Below are 17,999 nucleotides of genomic sequence, written 5' to 3'. Positions count from 1 at the left end.
CGTATCTAGAAATCTCCGCGCCCTGTTTTATTTTTTCGGAGGCATCAGGCAGCAATTGTTTTTTATGCAGCTTTCGGGACCCGGCAGTCGGTTCCTCACTTTGAAGTGCGCTGTTCCAGCCTCTCCGTTCAGTTGGTGTTGGAGTCGCCTACAGGAGAGACCTACCGTACGGCATGGCAGCCTGAAACCGTTGGGAGGAAAAAGGAGGAGGGAGAAAAGCGGTATTTTTTTTCTGGAGAGTACATTTTTCTCTCTGTAGCCGACTCAAAACTGAACGGACTGTATGTGGACTCGCAGTGGAGTCGAGTACTGTGGATTATATGCGTTCTTTGTGGATAAAAACTGGAGTTTTATTTGAGGAGCGAACTCATGGATCGATGGTAAGTTACAAGAGTGTGTGCCTCCTCAAACTGGCCCCCATTGGAGTTCCCTTTGATGTGCTGTTGACTCGCCTTTGAAGTAATGTTGCAAAAAATGAACGCCTTTTCATACGTTTAGAGACCCAAAAAGCGGGTTGAATAATTTTGTATAAATTTTCCTCTCGTGGCTTTGAGTTTAGACTGGCTTTTTGAAGTTAAAATATGCTCTAAGAAGTATTCATTTCTTTCTGTGGAATTCCTCCCCCACAAGATCTGAGACTTTTGTGTACTTGGGGTTGGACGTTGAAAAGGGGTTGTTTTTTTGGCCTTAAGTGTAAAGAAACTTTACATTATTTTACGTGACAGTATTTCCATGGCTGATTTTGCATTCATATGCAATAATGTATAAGGTCACATAGAAATCGATTTTAAAGTGTTGCCCATTTTTTGGAAAGTAGTTTTATTTCGTAAAGAAGATTGGGAGTTGCAACTGTGTCCGATGCTCTTTTTTTGCTCTCTGACAGGAGTTCGTATTGTTCCGATTTGTAACACTTGGGCAATGTAACTGTATCAGTGTGATACAAAGTGACATCTGCAATGTTGCACACCAGTCGCTTAGCCTATAAAATAGCTGATTTGGGATGTAGAAGCGACCATCTGTAACCAATTGCATATTATCTTTGCGATCATGAAAGAGCAGATGTGTGTGGATGTGCAGATTTGACTCGTTGGACATTTAAGGATGATTAGGCTCTAGGCTTCACCAAACGCAGCCAGTTAACTCCCATTAACTATTTTAGTCACGTTTTTCGATACAACTGAGTTTGTCCCACATCAGTGTCCAACACGTTGACACCGATGTCTCCATTCGGTGCGATTTAGTCGCAGGTAATGTGATGTAGAAACGATAAATGTCTCATAAATTAGAAAGTGGCATGGATGGATAGAAGACATGTGCTTGCATTCTGCGGTAGACTGACAGGTTATAAGCCTGACACCAGGCTTGATGGATCCGGAAGCGTTAATAAACCTCTGTCCGTGTGTAATATCCTTGCATTTTATAGGCTAAATGACTTCTATTGATGGTGCTCAGTTCGTATTCTTGCATGGCAGACGTGTCTTATTACTTCTCGTGTAGTTAATGAAAGGGAGCAAGATGATGTAGAATCAGTAAAGGCATCACTCAGCTGGTTTGGCTTTCTCATCGATACTGCATGTGCGAATTCACTGTTTAATTCTGGTTAATTTGCTACCAAACCAGTATCCCAGTAGATATTATATGCCTGGTTAAGATCAAATATGAGGAATTGCTAAAACTGCTGTATGTAAAACTGCTGCAGCATTTTCTCTTTGGACTAGCCTGTGTCTTTTCTGTGAAAGTCAGCGAGGGTCTGAAAAGACTCTACTGCGTCTCTCCCCTTTGAAGTTGGGGCGGATCTGGTTTTGATTAGATCAATACTTTGTGTTTCAGAGAGAAGACGGGCAGGCAGAGAGAAGCTCCCCCGCTGACATAAGAGAGTGAGGAGATTACAGTAGAAGCTCAGAGGAGGCGAACAACACACAGCTTTCTCCTACTGCCTCCGGAGCCATGAGCCGGGCGCTTATGGACCATATCGCCAGTAGTTTCCGAGAAGATGCTCCTCGACCCCCGGTGCCCGGGGAGGAGGGCGAGGCGCCCTGCTACCCCGGCAAACTCGCAATGATGAGGCGCCTGGATACCCCCAAATCTGTTTTGCTTGACTCTCCCGGTTCCTCGGCGAGGAGAAACGAGGATGGTCTTGGGGAGCCAGAGGGGAGTGCCTCCCCGGATTCGCCGCTTTCCCGATGGACCAAGTCTTTGCACTCTCTCCTCGGGGACCAAGACGGTGCTCTTCTTTTTAGGACATTCCTGGAGCGAGAGAAATGCGTCGACACTTTAGACTTTTGGTTCGCCTGCAACGGGTTCAGGCAAATGGACCTCAAGGATACCAAAACGCAGCGAGTTGCCAAAGCAATTTATAAGCGCTACATCGAAAACAACAGCATAGTCGCCAAGCAGCTCAAGCCCGCGACTAAAACCTTCATACGGGATAATATCAAGAAGCAACAGATAGACTCGGCGATGTTCGACCAGGCGCAGACCGAGATCCAAACCACCATGGAGGAGAACGCCTACCAGATGTTTCTAACCTCTGACATTTACCTCGAGTACGTGAGGACTGGGGGAGAAAACCCGAGTCACGTCAACCCAAACGGTTTGGGCGATCTGAAAGTAGTATGTGGATACCTGCCCACGCTTAACGAGGAAGAGGAGTGGAGTTGTGATTTCAAAGCCAAAGCACTGGTTGGACTTTCGGCGAAGGCGCTGAGGGCCACCGTGTCCATGAGGGCAGTGGAGGTGATGGAGAAGGGATACAGGTAAGGCTGCCTCTTGATCCCTATTCAGGCTCTGATGTGGAAGCTTATTGTTCAAACCGGAATTCATGCTATAAACATCCATGCAATTTCACACTATCGCTAACTGTTAACATTCTCCTCTGTACAGCGGGGTCACGCGTGCGTAAAAGCGCAAAACATGGTTTTCTGTAGCCAACTCTTGGAACACGTTAAGTCTCTCTCTCTCTCTCTCTCTCTCTCTCTCTCTCTCTCTCTCTCTGTCTGTCTCTCTCTCTCTCTCTCTGTCTCTCTTTCTATCTCTCTCTCTCTCTCTCCACATCTCCAGCGCAGCCCTCTGCTGGCGCTCGCCTGGGTTTCCGGGGCTTTGAAATAGTTCCGCAGAAAGAGGGATCGTCTTCCACGGGGAAGTTCACAGAGCAGCCTGGCCCTGGCCCTGGCCCCAGCCAGCAAATAATAGATGATGCCATTGCTGTGCTATGCCTCCTCAACCGCACTGTCCTTAAGCCTTTGGCAGCAATATAAATCTATAACATCATGGATGGCTGTATTAGAATGGATATTATATAGCCTCTTTTGCAAGTGCATTGCTATTATTATGGCCTTGTATAGAAATCTGTCAATTTTAAAAGAGTAAAATCACTGTTGAGATTGAAAATGCAAAAACAAAACATAAAGTTGTTTTGGAGAATGTTTTTTTCATACCAAGTGAAATGGGTGATTATACACATGCTTGGCCCACTGTGTTAGAAACCCTTGACTACAATCATTTCAGATGGTACAAGTGGTAGCATGGGGATCATCATCTGGTTGTACTGTTGCTAATGGGGCAGAGAATCACCTTGGAGATGATGACTTTTATAATGGGCATGGCAGGCTAAGCAAACAGGGACTAAACTGACAGTTGACAGCATGGATTGATGGGGGGTGGGGGGGCTTCACGGGTTCACATCCCAGGCTGTCTGTTAGTTTAATGCTTGTTAGCCAGACCGAGAGAATAGTCCTCCTTTTGACATGGAGCCCCGGTGCCTTTTTTCTCCCCTCTCATTGTCACTCTACCGACTCAAACATGTGGAACCCATTTCTCCCTCTTCCGCTTCCCTCTCCTCACCTCTTCTCATCTGATTCAGGTTCTCTTAAAAAAGAAAACAAACCCCGAACAGCAGCAGCTACAGTGCAGAATCACCCCCCCAACCCCCTCTTCCCTTTCCCTCCTTTCTTGTTTGCGTCGATTCTCCTCTGATTCCCTCCTTTGCTGTTTTCCCCCTCCTTCTCCACTTTTATCTTTTTTCCTTTTGAAAACTCGGGGATGGGGACTACGAGGCATGCTTTTGGAGCGAAAGTGAGGGGAAAGAGAGCGGAAAGAAGGACAGAGAGAGGGGTAGTGGGGAGGAGGAGGAGGGAGTGCGCCTCATGAAAGAAAGAGGGGGGGAGAAAAGGATGAATGAGGGGGTTAGAGAGAGGGAGGGAGGGAAGAATGCAAGGCCAGCTGTGTTAAATACCTGACTCTTTGCAAGCCCCTCTGAAGGTCAGCCTGGAGCTGGGGGCCTAGAGCTTTAGTCATGCTGGGTCTCTCTCCTTCTCCTCTCTCTCTCTTTCTCTTTCTCTCTCTCTCTCTCTCTCTCTCTCTCTCTCTCTCTCTCTCTCTCTCTCTCTCTCTCTCTCTCTCTCTCTCTCTGTGTCCCCTCATAAAGAGACCCCCCTTTTTTTCCTCTCCCCTTTCTTTCCCTCTCTGACACACTCTCACGCTTCCGCTCTTTCCTTTTTTTTTTTGGTCACTCCTTCCTTTCTCCTCCTCCTGTACCATGGCAAGAATGCATGCACAGCAGGAGATGAATGCTGAGGAAAGAGTGAGTGCGAATGAGAGCAATGGAAAGAGAGAAATTGTAGGCTATATAAGAAGGGATAAAGAGTGTCTTAGTGCATAAGTAGAAAACCAAAGTCTGTGCAGTGCAGTCATGTGTTAGGCAAGCGGAGGAACTTGCGTTTGAGGGAGGGAGGTTGCCATTCCCCAGAGTGTCCTGTCACATTCCTAAAGCCCTACAGGGTCTAGTGGTTGGTGGTAGCCGGCAATGTCACACACACACATACACACATCTTGTTGGTGTCATTAGACCCTCAAATGCATACAAGCACACAGATGGTCTTGACTAAACAGATCTCAACATACGTGTACTGTCTTATAGTGTCGTATTGGTGTTAACCTGCTCTCTGCTTTTGTCACCTGCCCAGATCGTACAGGAGAGCGGACCCAGTCAACCCCTACCATGTGGGCTCCTTCGCCCCAGCCACCAGCACCAACGACAGCGAGGTGTCCAGTGACGCCATGACGGATGACTCCATGTCCATGACTGACAGCAGTGTGTAAGTGAACTTTAACCAAGCGTGTGTGTGTGAATATGCGTGTACAGGTGAGTGTTTGAAGAATGTGAAATGAAGTGGTGTGGAAATCAAAAAAAGATCAAGTGTCAGCTTCCAGAGCCGATTGTTGGACAATGGGAGTTATAACTAAATTGACAGAATGGTTTGCTGCAATGAATGGAACTGGTGATTCAAAAAATGGCAAGACACTGGAAGGGCCAGGATTCAGCATGGGCTACCTCAGTGGGAAGGTTTGTGAGGAGTCATAGCCCCAAACTCCAGCTGAAAACCCTGGATCCAAATACATTTCTTTTTCTGTTGATCTCTGATACAATTATATATGCAAGATGGCTCTGTCAGTCTTTACGTTAGCCCCAGAAATGGGAAGATACGGAGCTGCTGTACAGTTGGCTCAGCAGTGGAAGCGTTGGCTGTTGGTGAGATAGTTTCACAAAAAAGCAGGCGTATGAGGCGTTCTGCCACTGTGTATGTGTGGTTTGTGTTGGTCTGTGTACGTGCCAAAGTTCTCGTTCACCTGAGGATGACTTGGCGTAATTGCGTGTCGCTCATGTGACGAGGTACAATGAAGTCATTGCACGGTCCACAGCTCAAGGCCAGGAACGCGCAAGTCAGCTGTTTCTAGAGAGAACGCAGAAACATCTTTTACAGGTTCCCCTTTACCTCAACTCACATGGGACATGTCTACGTGGATGATATCAGTGCAGCAGCATGGCTAATGATGACCAAGCCGAAGCTATTCAAAGACTGGGACACTAATGTTCTTTACAACCAGCGGGGGGGGCCTTTGATGAATATGACAGCTATAAAGAGGTTTTTACAACAGGGAGTCTCTGCTCGAGCATATCTCTATACAGCCCTGCTTCAAAGAGACCGGGGCCCATATAGCCCTACGCTGCTGTACTTTGCCCAGTGCAGTGACAAAGGCCTGGCCACAGGGACATAACCCCCCACCCCCCCCCCCCACCCCCACTTCCTCGTTGCGCTGGCCTTGATCAGAATATCTGCTTCTCTTTAGGTCGGTTAAAAGGGCTCAGAAACATTTGAATCTCATTTACAGATAAAGAAAAGAATAGAAAAGGAAAAAAGCAATAGGGGGGAGGAGGTGGTTGGGTGGGAAGAGAAAGAGAGTGGTGGAGGGGGGATTTTTGCTTATATCTTATTTATGGATTTGCTTGGACGCTGGGGAATGCAGCTGCGCAGACTTCAAACATTACCTTATCTTACAAACCAGCCTTTTGATGTGCGGAGATCAGAGGCTGGCTGCGGCAGCGCTTGCCAAATGAAGATTGGAGGGGGGGTGGGGGGGTGGTGCTTATGCGCATGACTGTGGCATTTCAAAGCAAGAGTGGAAAAGTGCTCCTCAGTTAGGCTAGGTCAACAGGAAACTGCTGTTTAGCATAGGAGAAAAGACACTGATTTACCTTGTCAAGTGCTTCAGTTTGAAGCTCGAGTTTTACCGTTTGTTGTTTGATTTCCCTTTTTAGCTAGTCAGCCATTCGGTCCCTTGGCTAGCTTTAACCAGGTTAGCAACACCCTTGGGTCCTGTCCCTGCAGTATTCGTCTAGATACGTATCAGGAGTAGCTAATGCTAACTGTGTCCTCGGCTCAATATAAAAGTCAACAGGGGAATGCTAATGCTAACACTCCTCATTAGAGCCTAGTGCAGTGTTACTGCAGATGTGTGTGCTGTATTGAAAAGAAGTGGCCAGCAGGGTGCCCAGTGCAGTGCTGGAGCCAGAACTGAAGATGAGTGTCATTTCTAGGGCAAACAAAACCCCGTACCCCTCACTCAGAACCATCTTACCCGCTCTGCTCAAACACACACACAAGACCTGAAATCTTGGCATCGTTTACCTCTGAATAGCCACTTGTGTTCTCAAATTAAGCCTGAAAGATGAAAAGCCAAAGTAGATGGGAGAATTAATAAATTGAATTACTTCTTGCTTGGAGTGTGTTTGATCTACCCAGATGGCTAACAAGCTTCTTCCTGGATGGTTGTGTGGACTTTATTGGTGCTTCTGATTGGTTAATTGACCGATTTGATTTTTTGTGTTTTTTATGGTAGAGATGGCATCCCTCCGTATAAACTGGGCTCCAAGAAACAGCTACAGAGAGAGATGCAGCGCAACATGAGGATGAACAGCCAAGTCTCTCTGCCTGCCTTCCCTGTAAGTACACATACACACACACACAGACGCTCAGAAGTCTTTTTGAACCTGGGTCCCACAGTGTAATTTCCATACCACCCTCTGTTCCGGGTCTCTCTTGGTTCTATGAATAGTACCGCACAAACTGTATTCGGCATTCTCAATTCAACAACACCAACAAAGATCTGAAGAGTAACGTCAAAGACCCAACCTCCCACACACGCACACACTCACGCACACTCGCACACACACACACCCACACACACCCACACACGCAAACACAAGCACCCTCGCTACCTTTGGTGTCACCTACACCCCCATTAGGTTTCCTTGAAGTCTGCGGGAGACGGGGAGGTCTCTAAGCTGTTTATCGCCGCAGCGCTCGGAACACACCAGGGTTTTTCTTCCCTACCGACGCTGTAAATATGGAGAATAGGGAGAGATGGGGAAGATCTCTGCCGCTTTATCCCGAGGGCTCTGAAATCAGCCAGGCTCCTAACAAACACACACAGATACACAGGCACACACAGGCACACTCAGACACACACACATATGCACACGCAGCGCTTTGATCAGAGGATGAATGGAGCAAACGCACAGGGAAGTGACAACTTCCAACAGAGCTGGCCCCCTTTTTTCCACAGCACCCCCCCACACACACACACACACACACACACACTTTCCCCCTCTCAGCCAGCACCCCTCCCCTAAAAGTGAGGGATCTGAGGGAAGAGTTTGAGCGTGTCATGTGAGCTCTCAGTGGGTCAGAGGGGAGTTGGTAGCTTAAGGCTTCAGAGAAGCTAACTTCAGGTTGAGAGAGGGGGACAGGAAGGGAGTTTCATAAAAGGGGGAGGGGGATAATAGAAGTAGCTTGTTAAAACAGAACTTTGTTTAACCCCATTTCTTTCAACATTGTGAGACATTGTGAGATTGCTTGTATTCTTGAGAATGAGCAAGGAAAGGATGGTGTGCAGGTTGGTTCCACTCTTGTCCCACTGTCCCCCTTCTCTTTATTTTCTCTTTTATTCTTGTTTTTGTTTCCCGTCTGATTTTGGTGATGGCTGCCATTCCCATTGTGCACCAGCCCCAGGCTGCATCAGACAGCTCCTCTTTTTCTCACTCTCTTTTCTCCCCTTCATCCCTACTACAAAGGGATGGGAGAAACAAAAAAGAGGTAGAAAAATCAAGGAAGCCTCAGTGCAAAAATGCAAATAATACAAGATGTGTATGTGTGTGCATATACACACATTCTCAATACTGTCACTATACTGTACCTCAAAGGTGCCCGGTGTGTGACGAGGGGGGGGAAATAAATTACCTCAACCTTTCTGATCTCCCACCCCTTTTGACTCCTTTATCTCTCTCCCCCAATCCTTCCTTCTCTTCATTTCTCTCTTTCTCTCTCCCCTCCTGCCAGCACACATCTCCCAATCTCAACTTCTCCCTTCCTTTAATCCCCCATCCTCCCCTCCCTGGAGTTCTCTTCCACCCCCTGTCGATATGTGGCTTTTATTCCTAGATGTAAAGCCACTGCTTCCCATCCATCTATCCCTCCATCCCTCCCTCCGCCACCCCTTTCTTCCCCCACCCTCTCTCCCTGGCGAGTGTTTGATATTTGACGAGGGAGCCTTTGAAGTGAGCTGACTTCAGAGGGGCATGCTGATGATGACAGAGGGAGCCAGCCGCGGCCTCGCCCAGCGTGACCAAACCCACCCCTGCCACCCCTCAATACAACCCCCTAGCCCTAGCCCACGGTGGCTGGCTAGATGAGAGTGGGCATGGTCAATGCTGCCAGGGGTGGAAGAGGGCACAGGAGGAGGGCAAGGTGTAGATGTAGACAGCTAAGGAGAGAGGAGAGGAGTATGGATGTTTTTAGAGAAGGTCGGGAGAGCTGAGGCTTGGTGCAGGAGAGCGATGGATACCAGGAATCGCACAACTAATGCGTCTCCCTCTCCCCATAGCGTACCCGCCATCCTCCCAAGGAGATGGTCCCGTTGGAGCCGGCAGAGTTTGCAGCCCAGCTCATCTCCCGTCTGGAGAGGCTTAAGAGAGAGCAGGATACCATGAATTCCCTGGAGGAGAGGCTACAGCAGATTCAAGAGGTATACACGTGTGTGTGTGTGTGTGTGTGCGTGTGCGTGTGTGTTTGTGTAAGATTGGTGTCCATTGAAAAGTGTCTTGGAAGTTTTTCTCAATAGGTGTCTTTTTTGCAGGAGGAGGAAAGAGAAGAGGCAGAGATGATGGGAAGTGCTCCCCAGCTCTCCCCCCACCCCCTGGCTCTCCTCTCTGGCTCCTCTGATGAGGATCCCCAGGCTATCCTGGACGAGCACCTCTCTCGCGTCCTTAAGACCCCCGGCTGCCAATCCCCCGCCGTGGTCCGTCACTCACCGCGCTCCCGCTCCCCGGAGCACAGGCCCTTACCCCGGGGAGGCTCTGGAATCAAGGCCCTTGTGAAGCCTTCTTCTGTCTCCAGTCCTGACCTGGGGGCCTTCACTCTGGCCTTGGGCCCCAGCAGGGCCCTGGTGAGCAGGCAGAACACCAAGCACATCCACCACCACTATATCCACCACCATGCCAGTCCCAAGAGCAAGGAGCAGATTGAAAGGGAGGCGGCCCTCAGGGTGCATGGCCTGTGCTCGGGGAGCGGCGAGTGCCAGCCCTGTCCGCCTTACCAGCGCAGCCGCAGCCTGGGCAGGGAGATTTGTGGGGCCACCCCAGTGGACAACAGTATAGGGTCAGTTCCAAGCACTTCTTTGACCTTAAATCCCTTTAGATTCTCTTGTCCTTTTCTAATTCCTGTTTTCTTGGGCCCGTTGCATAAAAACAATGCTAACATTAATCCCTCTCCTCCTCCCACTCAGGCGTTCTAGCTCTCTGTCCAGGCGTGTGTGTCGTTCCGGGGCTGAGGATGGAGTAGCAGAAAGGTGTATGGAGGACGGCGGGCCCCTACAGCTGCCCACCGACACCACCGACCGCTCCCAGAATGTCTGGCAGTGGATGCTGGAGAGTGAACGGCAGGGCAGGCACAAGTCTCACAGGTGAGCAGTGGCTATTACATTAAGTGTTTCTGGAGTTTTCAGCCTTTTTATAGCATCACACATAACATAACATGTGAAATTTATTTTTCAACTATGAGCTCCCATCCTGTTGATCTGAATTACAAGTCCCATCATTCCACGCTGCCATTGCCTCCAGTCTGACTGCCTGTTTTTCCTCCCCTCTCTGCCTTGCAGTACCCAGAACCCCAAGAAATCCTTTGGTGGAGGCGCTTCTACCCAGACTCACACTTGGGGTGGTGGGGGCAGCTGTGGCCACCTGCGCAGCCACCAGCCAGCCCACCCCTTCATCCAGGACCCTGCCATGCCACCCCTGCCCCCACCCAACACCCTGGCCCAGCTGGAGGAGGCCTGCCGCAGACTGGAGGAGGTCTCCACCAAGACCCCCAAGCAGAGGTACAGCTCCATAGAAACCTACATTTTGTACAGTGCTGCACAAAGAGTAGTTCTTGACAGTTTCCAAATAATGCCAATCGACTTGGGCTGCTTTTCAACTCATTTGGAAGTTCAAGCTTTCTTGAACTTCTGCTTGGCCTCCCACTTTTTAAACTATCCAAAGGCAATGCCAGACTTGTTTTTTCATTTTTTAAGACAACTCAAACTGTATTGATATTTCACATTACATGCACATTACCAAAAGAAATATCAGTATAATATTAGTCATATTAATCAAGTTCCTGGTTTATCTCTCCACAGGCATTCAATATCCAATCTCCAGCGAGAGAAGAGCCACCTAGTGCCTGTCCAGTGTGGGGGGTCCGTCCCCCTGTCTCTAGCCAATCCCAGCCCTGCTGGCCTCCTCACCACCAGCCCCAGTCTCCAATCAGAAGAGTACGATGCCTCTAGCGTCCTGCCCTCCCTCTCCTCTCCTACTTTCTGCTCCTCTTCCTCCTCCTCTCAGCCCTAGCCTCCAACTTGCAGTGTACTTCTACCCTTTTAACTCTTATTTCTCATCACCTGCACTGCTAGATCACTGCACACGTAGGGAGAAGAGTTAGATGAGTACTCATGTACATGCATACACATTGCACACGCGTGTACACACACACACACACACCCCAAAGAGAAGATGACCCCCTTTGCAAAGCGTAGCGTGTGTGCACAGAGGCATGACTCTGCCTATGCGTGTATGAATCTTGTTGTATATTTGTGCTGTGTGTGGGGAGTGTGTGGTGTACCACCTGACTGAGACATTCCTTTCATATATATATATAATTTTTAATTGGCTGCCCTTCAGTGAGCTGGCAGCCGGCTGGGGCTAGCAGGGCTTTGCAAAAAGAGAGAGAGAGCTCCTCTGAAGTAGGCCTACAAAGCCTTGGACATGGCTAAAGGGGAATTGATTATACTCTGTCCCCCTCCCCTCCATGCACACATAACACACAAGCACACACTCACTGATGGCACTGGGTCACTCTCACTAGTGTTGTTCATCAGTCAGGATACTGTTATGTCTAGTTCAGTGCTGTCCTCTGTACATTCTAGCCATCTAAGTAGCACATTGTTAGTGATAGTCCCTCCCAAGCGTTGCTCTATTTCTGGTTTCTCTACTGTTAGTCATAGTAAACATTCTGATAATTTATCTTGTGAAGCATCATGAGGGTGTCCACTGCTCCTCACACTCTCCCTCTCTCTCTCTCCTGTCAGGATGAAGGAGAGTAAGAAGGGTTCGGGAAGCCACGGGGTGTGCAGCGGGGAGACGGTGGTGACGTATTTCTTCTGCGGTGAGGAGATCCCCTACCGCAGGACCATGAAGAGCCACAGCCTCACCCTGGGCCACTTCAAGGAGCAGCTCCGCAAGAAGGGCAGCTACAGGTGGGTACAGAGAACGTCTGGAGAAATACACAGTGAAAGAGTTAGGACAGTGAACTAATGCCCTGTTGAGCTTGACCTTTGTCTTTTGGTGTTTAGACACACACGCACACACACAGACTGACTTGCAGATAATGTACAGGTTGCAGCCTAAAATTGGAAATAATGGATAGGAAAGGGTCCAGTCCCCAGTGAAATTTGTTACAGACCTAATTCCCTACATTCACCTCCACATTTGTGCTTCATCCTAGTGTATGTGGAGTATTGTCATCGTAATGTTTATTTGTATGTGTGCAATCAGTCAGATTCAGGCCTGTGTTTGTGGTTAGGGAGGAGGATGAGGGGTGGGGGTGGGGGGCAATGAAAAGGAAAGGACGAGAGAGAGGAGGAAGGGGGGGGGGGGGGGTAGTGGGAGAGTTTGAACTGCAGCGATTTGGGTCCCATCTGGTATTGATTTCCATGCTAAGGCACACTTAATACACATGGCTTTGAAGCCCCGGCCCCTTTCATTTCAACCAACAAAGACTCACACAAATGGCCAGCGTGCAAATTCTTCACTGATGCTATCAGGGGCTCTTTTTCTGCCCGTGTGTGTGTGTGTGTGTGTACATGTGTGCACGCATGAATGTGCTTGCGTTGAGCGCGCACAATGTTTACACACGTTGTAATCATTTTATGGATATTTTTTGAAAGGCGGATTGTTAAATGCCAGATCCGCTTGTTTGCCATACTACAGAGCCCCGACTGAGGCCGCACAGCTTCAGTGTGTGTTTACGGAGAGAGATTTGACTTTGATTGCCCCTTTCCAGTGGGCATTAGAAGGAAACGATCAAACATTCACCTCTTGTTTCACCCGCCGTGGTCTCCGGGACAGTCATGTATCGAGTATTGTGTCAATAATTCTAATATCAAGCTGGTGATTTCTGCAACAAAAAGAAGTGATGGAACTTTCCTCCCTAGCCAGATGTGTGCAGCTTTTTCGATCATCAAGTGTGACGAGTACTTAGCCCAAGTTCTCCACATCTGTCTGTGGAGAACCCCCCCCCCCTTCTCTCTCTCTCTCAGTTCCTGTGTCATACCATCCACATTTTTGGAAAGAGAGCTGTGCAGGGCTTTAATAGCAGCCAGAGAATGTGTGGAGTTGGGTCATTTCAACATGGCAGTGGTTCAACAAAGAACAGTACCGCCGGGCCCTGCCAGACGATATTGGTGCCAGATGTCAGTGCAAACGGAGAGAGAAGGGGAGAAAGGGGGGAAAAACAGATCTAGCCACATAAAACATGTTCCAGTGGAAAGTCAGTCTCTCTCTGTCTCTCTCTCTCTCTCTCGCTCTCGCTCTCGCTCTCGCTCTCGCTCTCGCTCTCTCTCTCTCTCTCTCTCGCTCTCGCTCTCTCTCTCTCTCTCTCAGCAAATAAGATCCGTGGCTCTTTGAAGATTTTTTTTTTTTAAGAGGAGGATGGCTCAACTTTTTCTTTTCTCTTCTTCTTCCTCCAGAAAGAAAGAAGGATACAATTATCAGGCGTGTCTTGTGCTCTTTCATGTCGTCTTATTTACCCAGTTCAACTTGGCCAGGGAGAGAGAACAATGGTGGACTTCCCAGCAAAGCAGCATTAGTATTATGATTCTTATTTAGACTTTAAGAGTAGTTTTTTTTCCCCTGAGAGAGACCTCTTGTATCCCGTTTAGTTGAAGCCTTCCTGCATTTCAAAAGTAGCTGCTTTTATTAGTGACCACCCTTATGCTGATTGGGGTATGTGTGCGCACAGGCACCTTTGCGAGGATTTTTTTTTTTAAGACTATAGCTCTCATTTTATAAGTATTGTTTGTATGACTTCGTCAGCCTCCCTTCTCGTTAAAAAGCAAAATGCACACAAACACACACAAATATACACACATTCCAACACACCACCCCACACATGGAGCAAAACAAGGCATTTTTCCATTACATAGTTAATGAGTGAATTCTGAGACCCCCTAACCCTCCCACCCCTGCTGGTTTCTCTTCCTCTAAAATGAGGATGGGGGGGTTGCATCATTAATGGCCCAGTGAAGTCATGGCTGACGAGAAGCCCCTCCTTAGATTTTTTTTTTTTTTTGGACACACACACACACACCAAAAGCTGGCCGTCTGCTGCCCTTCCTATAGCTCTCAGTGGGAGCCCGGGCTCATGCTATCAACAGGGGTAAGGCAGGACACAGTGTACTGCTTGCTCTTTCTCCTCCTTCACTCTCTGTTCTTTTCTTTGTTCCTATAATAATGAAACGGGGATGAGGAGTGAGCGAAAGCCTGTGCTCGTGTGTGTCTGTGTCTGCTAACACGTGTGCGCAAGCGGGTGTGTAGGAGTCGGGGGTTATGACAGGCAGACTTGCAGGCACCCAAAATTTCAGCCTTTGTCAAAGGACCCCTTCATTTGCGCGAGGGCCTAATTGGCCCCTGTTAGCCAGGGCAAAACTCACAACGAAGAGATGGAGAAAAGGAAAGGAAGAAGTAGAAAGAGGGAGAGAGGGGGTGGAGGGAGGGATAAAAAGAGAGCCTCTTATTTTAGACTAAGCCTTTATAGCAGCAGGTTCCACCCCGTCCTGAAAAGCCGGAGCCTATAGCCTCAGCAGGCTTGGTTAATTGTGCTTTCAGAGTGGCTTTTCGTGGATGGCAGAACTGAGGCCTGAAGTCAAAAGGTGGAAAGAGAGAGGCCTTTGTGACCTTTAGGGTCATCCGCAGTGCCTGTGTCCTCTGGCCTCTTAACAATTGCTCATTTAGATGGGGTAACATGCTAAACCTAGGACAGGCTAACTAACAGACATGCACACATAAACATTTACACAGATTTTAGCCCATATCGTCATATACCTTATGTCAGAGAAAATGTATTTTGAATAGTGCTTGATGCTGTTTTTATTTTGTATAAAATGATCGTCTGCCTGTCTAACCCTTTGCCCTCTCTCTGTGTTGCAGGTACTACTTCAAGAAGGCCAGTGATGAGTTTGAGTGCGGCGCGGTGTTCGAGGAGGTGTCAGACGACTGCTCCCTGCTGCCTACCTACGAGGGCAAGATCCTGGGCAAGGTGGAGAGGATGGAGTGAGACCTCCCCATGTTATGGAATACACTCCTACAGACGCCTCACACCTCCATGGATATCCTCCTTCACACACACACACACACACACACACACACACACACACACACAAAGCAGGATTGGTGTGTCCTTTAAGCTAAGACTGTGGGACTGGAGATGTTGCTGAAGGAATGTTGATGAAGATTCGGACAGACGGACTGGATGAAACGCGGCGAGAGAAGGGAGTAGGGAAGGAGGACAAGTTATCGCCATTACAGGACTATTCATGTGAACATCCCTCCTTGAAGTGAAGAAAATGACGGACTCTGTACTGGTGGACTCTGAAACATCTCCATGTTTCCAGAAGAGAGAACTCTAGAGACTCTAGGTGAATGACCACTCGTCGAAGAGGCGGGGCAGTGGGTTCAAATTTGAGACTGGCACCCTACCTGACCCTGCCTCTGCCAGCGTCCTGCCCATGGGCACACGCTAGCACACCGCTAATATGTATATGCAGATATACATGTACATTGCGTTGTATTGTGATGCTCGTGTTGCTGTGTAAAGATTTATATTGCTATTTATTGAAAATGTCCCTGTCCCAACCCCCATTGTCCTGCCATGGACAAGCTGCTTGGAGACGGAGAAAGTTCTCCAATTTTCCACATCCAAGATTTCCCCTTTTGGGCGCAAATTGTCAAGCAAAGAAAATACAGTTTTATTCATTTGTGGCCCATCATGTTGGACTGTAAACTTCCACTTCAAACATCCCACTCCTGTTTGCTCCGATAGATTTTGTGGGACATCTCTGATCTCTTGGCTGGAGAGCTCACTGCTGAAGCTTTGAGAATGGCTCCCAAATCAGTTGAATTATGATAATATTATACTACTGCAGTGCTATTTGTGGCTGTGTCCCCATCTGCTCTGAAGGGCCCCCCCGAGTGTACTATAAAAAAAAAAAAAGGAAAGAAAATGCTATTAATGTTTGATCCCTACTCTGGGACTCTGCCCAGCTAGCCTTGATCTGTCACGTCTTAGTGCCTTTGTTTCAGTGGTGCAGGCATCGCACAAATAGCCTACCTTTTTTTACTAAGAGGAAACTGCCCTGAAAAGGTCCTCAAGTCCCCAAAACGTGTTTACACTTGGCACCAATATTAACGTTATACCAACAAAAGCTCTATTATGTGCTCCCCAAATTGCTTACCTATGTGTATGTGTGATTGAGTTGCTTTTGACTAGGGTTACTCTGTGTGTATTGCAAGCCTGCTCTGTCAGCTGCAGATGAAAATGATGGTGGTGATACACTATGTCCATAGTGTTTTAATTGAGTACAGTAGCTGTGCCTACATGGATTCCGTGCCGTGTTTTACCCAGTTTTCAGGGTCCTATTACTCCCTTGGTTTTTACAAGGGGCCTTATGTTGAAAAGATATTTTTATGCCTTTAGTATCCGTTTCATCATGTTTATGTTTTCTAATATTTTTCATGGCTTCCTTGGTTCCACTTGTAAACTGTAAATTATGCGTTCTATAGAGCTCCGTTGAAAAGATGCCTCGGTACTTTAATTATTGTAATTATGAAGAGATGTAGCCTTTATTAAAATGTTATATTTTTCAAATGAGCAAATGGCTTCCTATCGTTTAGTGTGTGTGTGAGTGTGTGTGTTTATTGTGCACAGTGGTGGGGTGTTCCTATGGATTTTCCTAGCTCTAATTGGGACGTTGGGATGGTGTTGTGTGCAGAACAAACTCAACACACACACCCCGCTGTGGAGAGTGCAACTCATTGGACCCAGTGAGAAATCTCAGCCAGATTTGCATCCATTATCAGCTCTTAATTTACTCCCTGTTGGAAATTAAAACATGCAGCAGTAATTTGGCCACCAGAGCCTCTGTCTGTGTGTGTGTGTGTGTGTGTGAGAGAGAGAGACTAAGTGTGTGTTAATGAGATATTAGGCAGATGTGTGCCATAAGTAGATGTCATCCAGCTATTTACATGGTAAAACATGCCTCCTGTGGCACTTTATGAACTGTGTGAGTGTTAATGTAGGCTTTTTCTTAGACCCTATTAGATCCCAGTGTATAGATGATAACTACAGCAGGTAGCTGAAAAAATAATTCAGGCTGCTGCATAAATGTAACTTATAGGTATAGGCCATCAGTGGTTCTCTACCCATGTGGCAGAGCAACCTGGTGTGGCTTTGGTGCTGTGTTTATTAAAAATGTTGGAAGATCAAATTTGAAATTAGAATTGTGCATTAGTAGAAATCCAAGTCAACATCATTATTTATACTGTCCAACCTGAAATTGACATTGAAAAGGTTCTACCTCTTCAGTCAGCCCCTCACATGGCACATAGGCCTACACAAGTATAGATGTAATAAAAAGCCACAGTGATTTGCATGCAGCCTACGGTAACCTAATTTACATGCAGTGTGGATCAAAGCTGTGTGAGGTTATACTCTGCAACAAACCACCAAAACATGGAGTCACTTGGTAGATTATTGTGCTGCTTTTGGAGGAACTTCTTGTGGGACCTTCACACATACAGCATTGTTTTGCAAGCAGAAGCGAGAAGGATAACACCACAGGCTCATCGTTTGAAGTACACTACAGCTGTCACAGATCATAATGTTCTCAGAGGCTGTTGGCAGGTCTGTATGGGAGTTATACATAATATATAGGTCCAAAAATCCCTTACCTATCCTTTAAAATCAAGCTGAAGATGAAATCCAAGTGTATTTTTAAATAAGGCTCTAGGTGTGCCTTCAAATTTTGTTCAAAAGACAATTTGTCAAACACAATTATATATATTTACGCAA

General features: G+C 47.5%; 1 protein-coding gene across 1 annotated transcript; it reads left to right on the top strand.

Annotated features, from left to right (window-relative positions):
- Positions 1 to 217: 217 nt before the first annotated feature.
- axin2 (axin 2 (conductin, axil)) lies at positions 218 to 17,145 on the top strand. The gene is made up of 11 exons (XM_071910447.2): positions 218 to 380; positions 1,831 to 2,756; positions 4,965 to 5,096; positions 7,180 to 7,282; positions 9,223 to 9,363; positions 9,475 to 9,995; positions 10,123 to 10,299; positions 10,495 to 10,713; positions 11,014 to 11,148; positions 11,962 to 12,129; positions 15,080 to 17,145. The coding sequence occupies exons 2-11, from the start codon at positions 1,948 to 1,950 to the stop codon at positions 15,204 to 15,206; spliced, it is 2,532 nt and encodes an 843-aa protein (XP_071766548.1). The 5' UTR covers positions 218 to 380; positions 1,831 to 1,947; the 3' UTR covers positions 15,207 to 17,145.
- The last annotated feature ends 854 nt before the right edge of the window (positions 17,146 to 17,999 follow it).

The sequence above is a fragment of the Centroberyx gerrardi genome, chromosome 7 (genome assembly GCF_048128805.1).
Source record: "Centroberyx gerrardi isolate f3 chromosome 7, fCenGer3.hap1.cur.20231027, whole genome shotgun sequence".
Taxonomy (NCBI): Eukaryota; Metazoa; Chordata; class Actinopteri; order Beryciformes; family Berycidae; genus Centroberyx; species Centroberyx gerrardi.
Note: the sequence above shows the minus strand (reverse complement) of the source record. Positions and strands in the feature narration are given on the sequence as shown.

Excerpts from the sequence above, each read along its gene's own strand:
- axin2 (XM_071910447.2), top strand. The coding sequence starts at position 1,948 with ATGAGCCGGGCGCTTATGGACCATATCGCCAGTAGTTTCCGAGAAGAT. Across the intron at positions 9,364-9,474 it reads GGCTACAGCAGATTCAAGAG|GAGGAGGAAAGAGAAGAGGC; the intron begins GTATACACGTGT and ends TCTTTTTTGCAG. Across the intron at positions 11,149-11,961 it reads CCCAGTCTCCAATCAGAAGA|GATGAAGGAGAGTAAGAAGG; the intron begins GTACGATGCCTC and ends CTCTCCTGTCAG.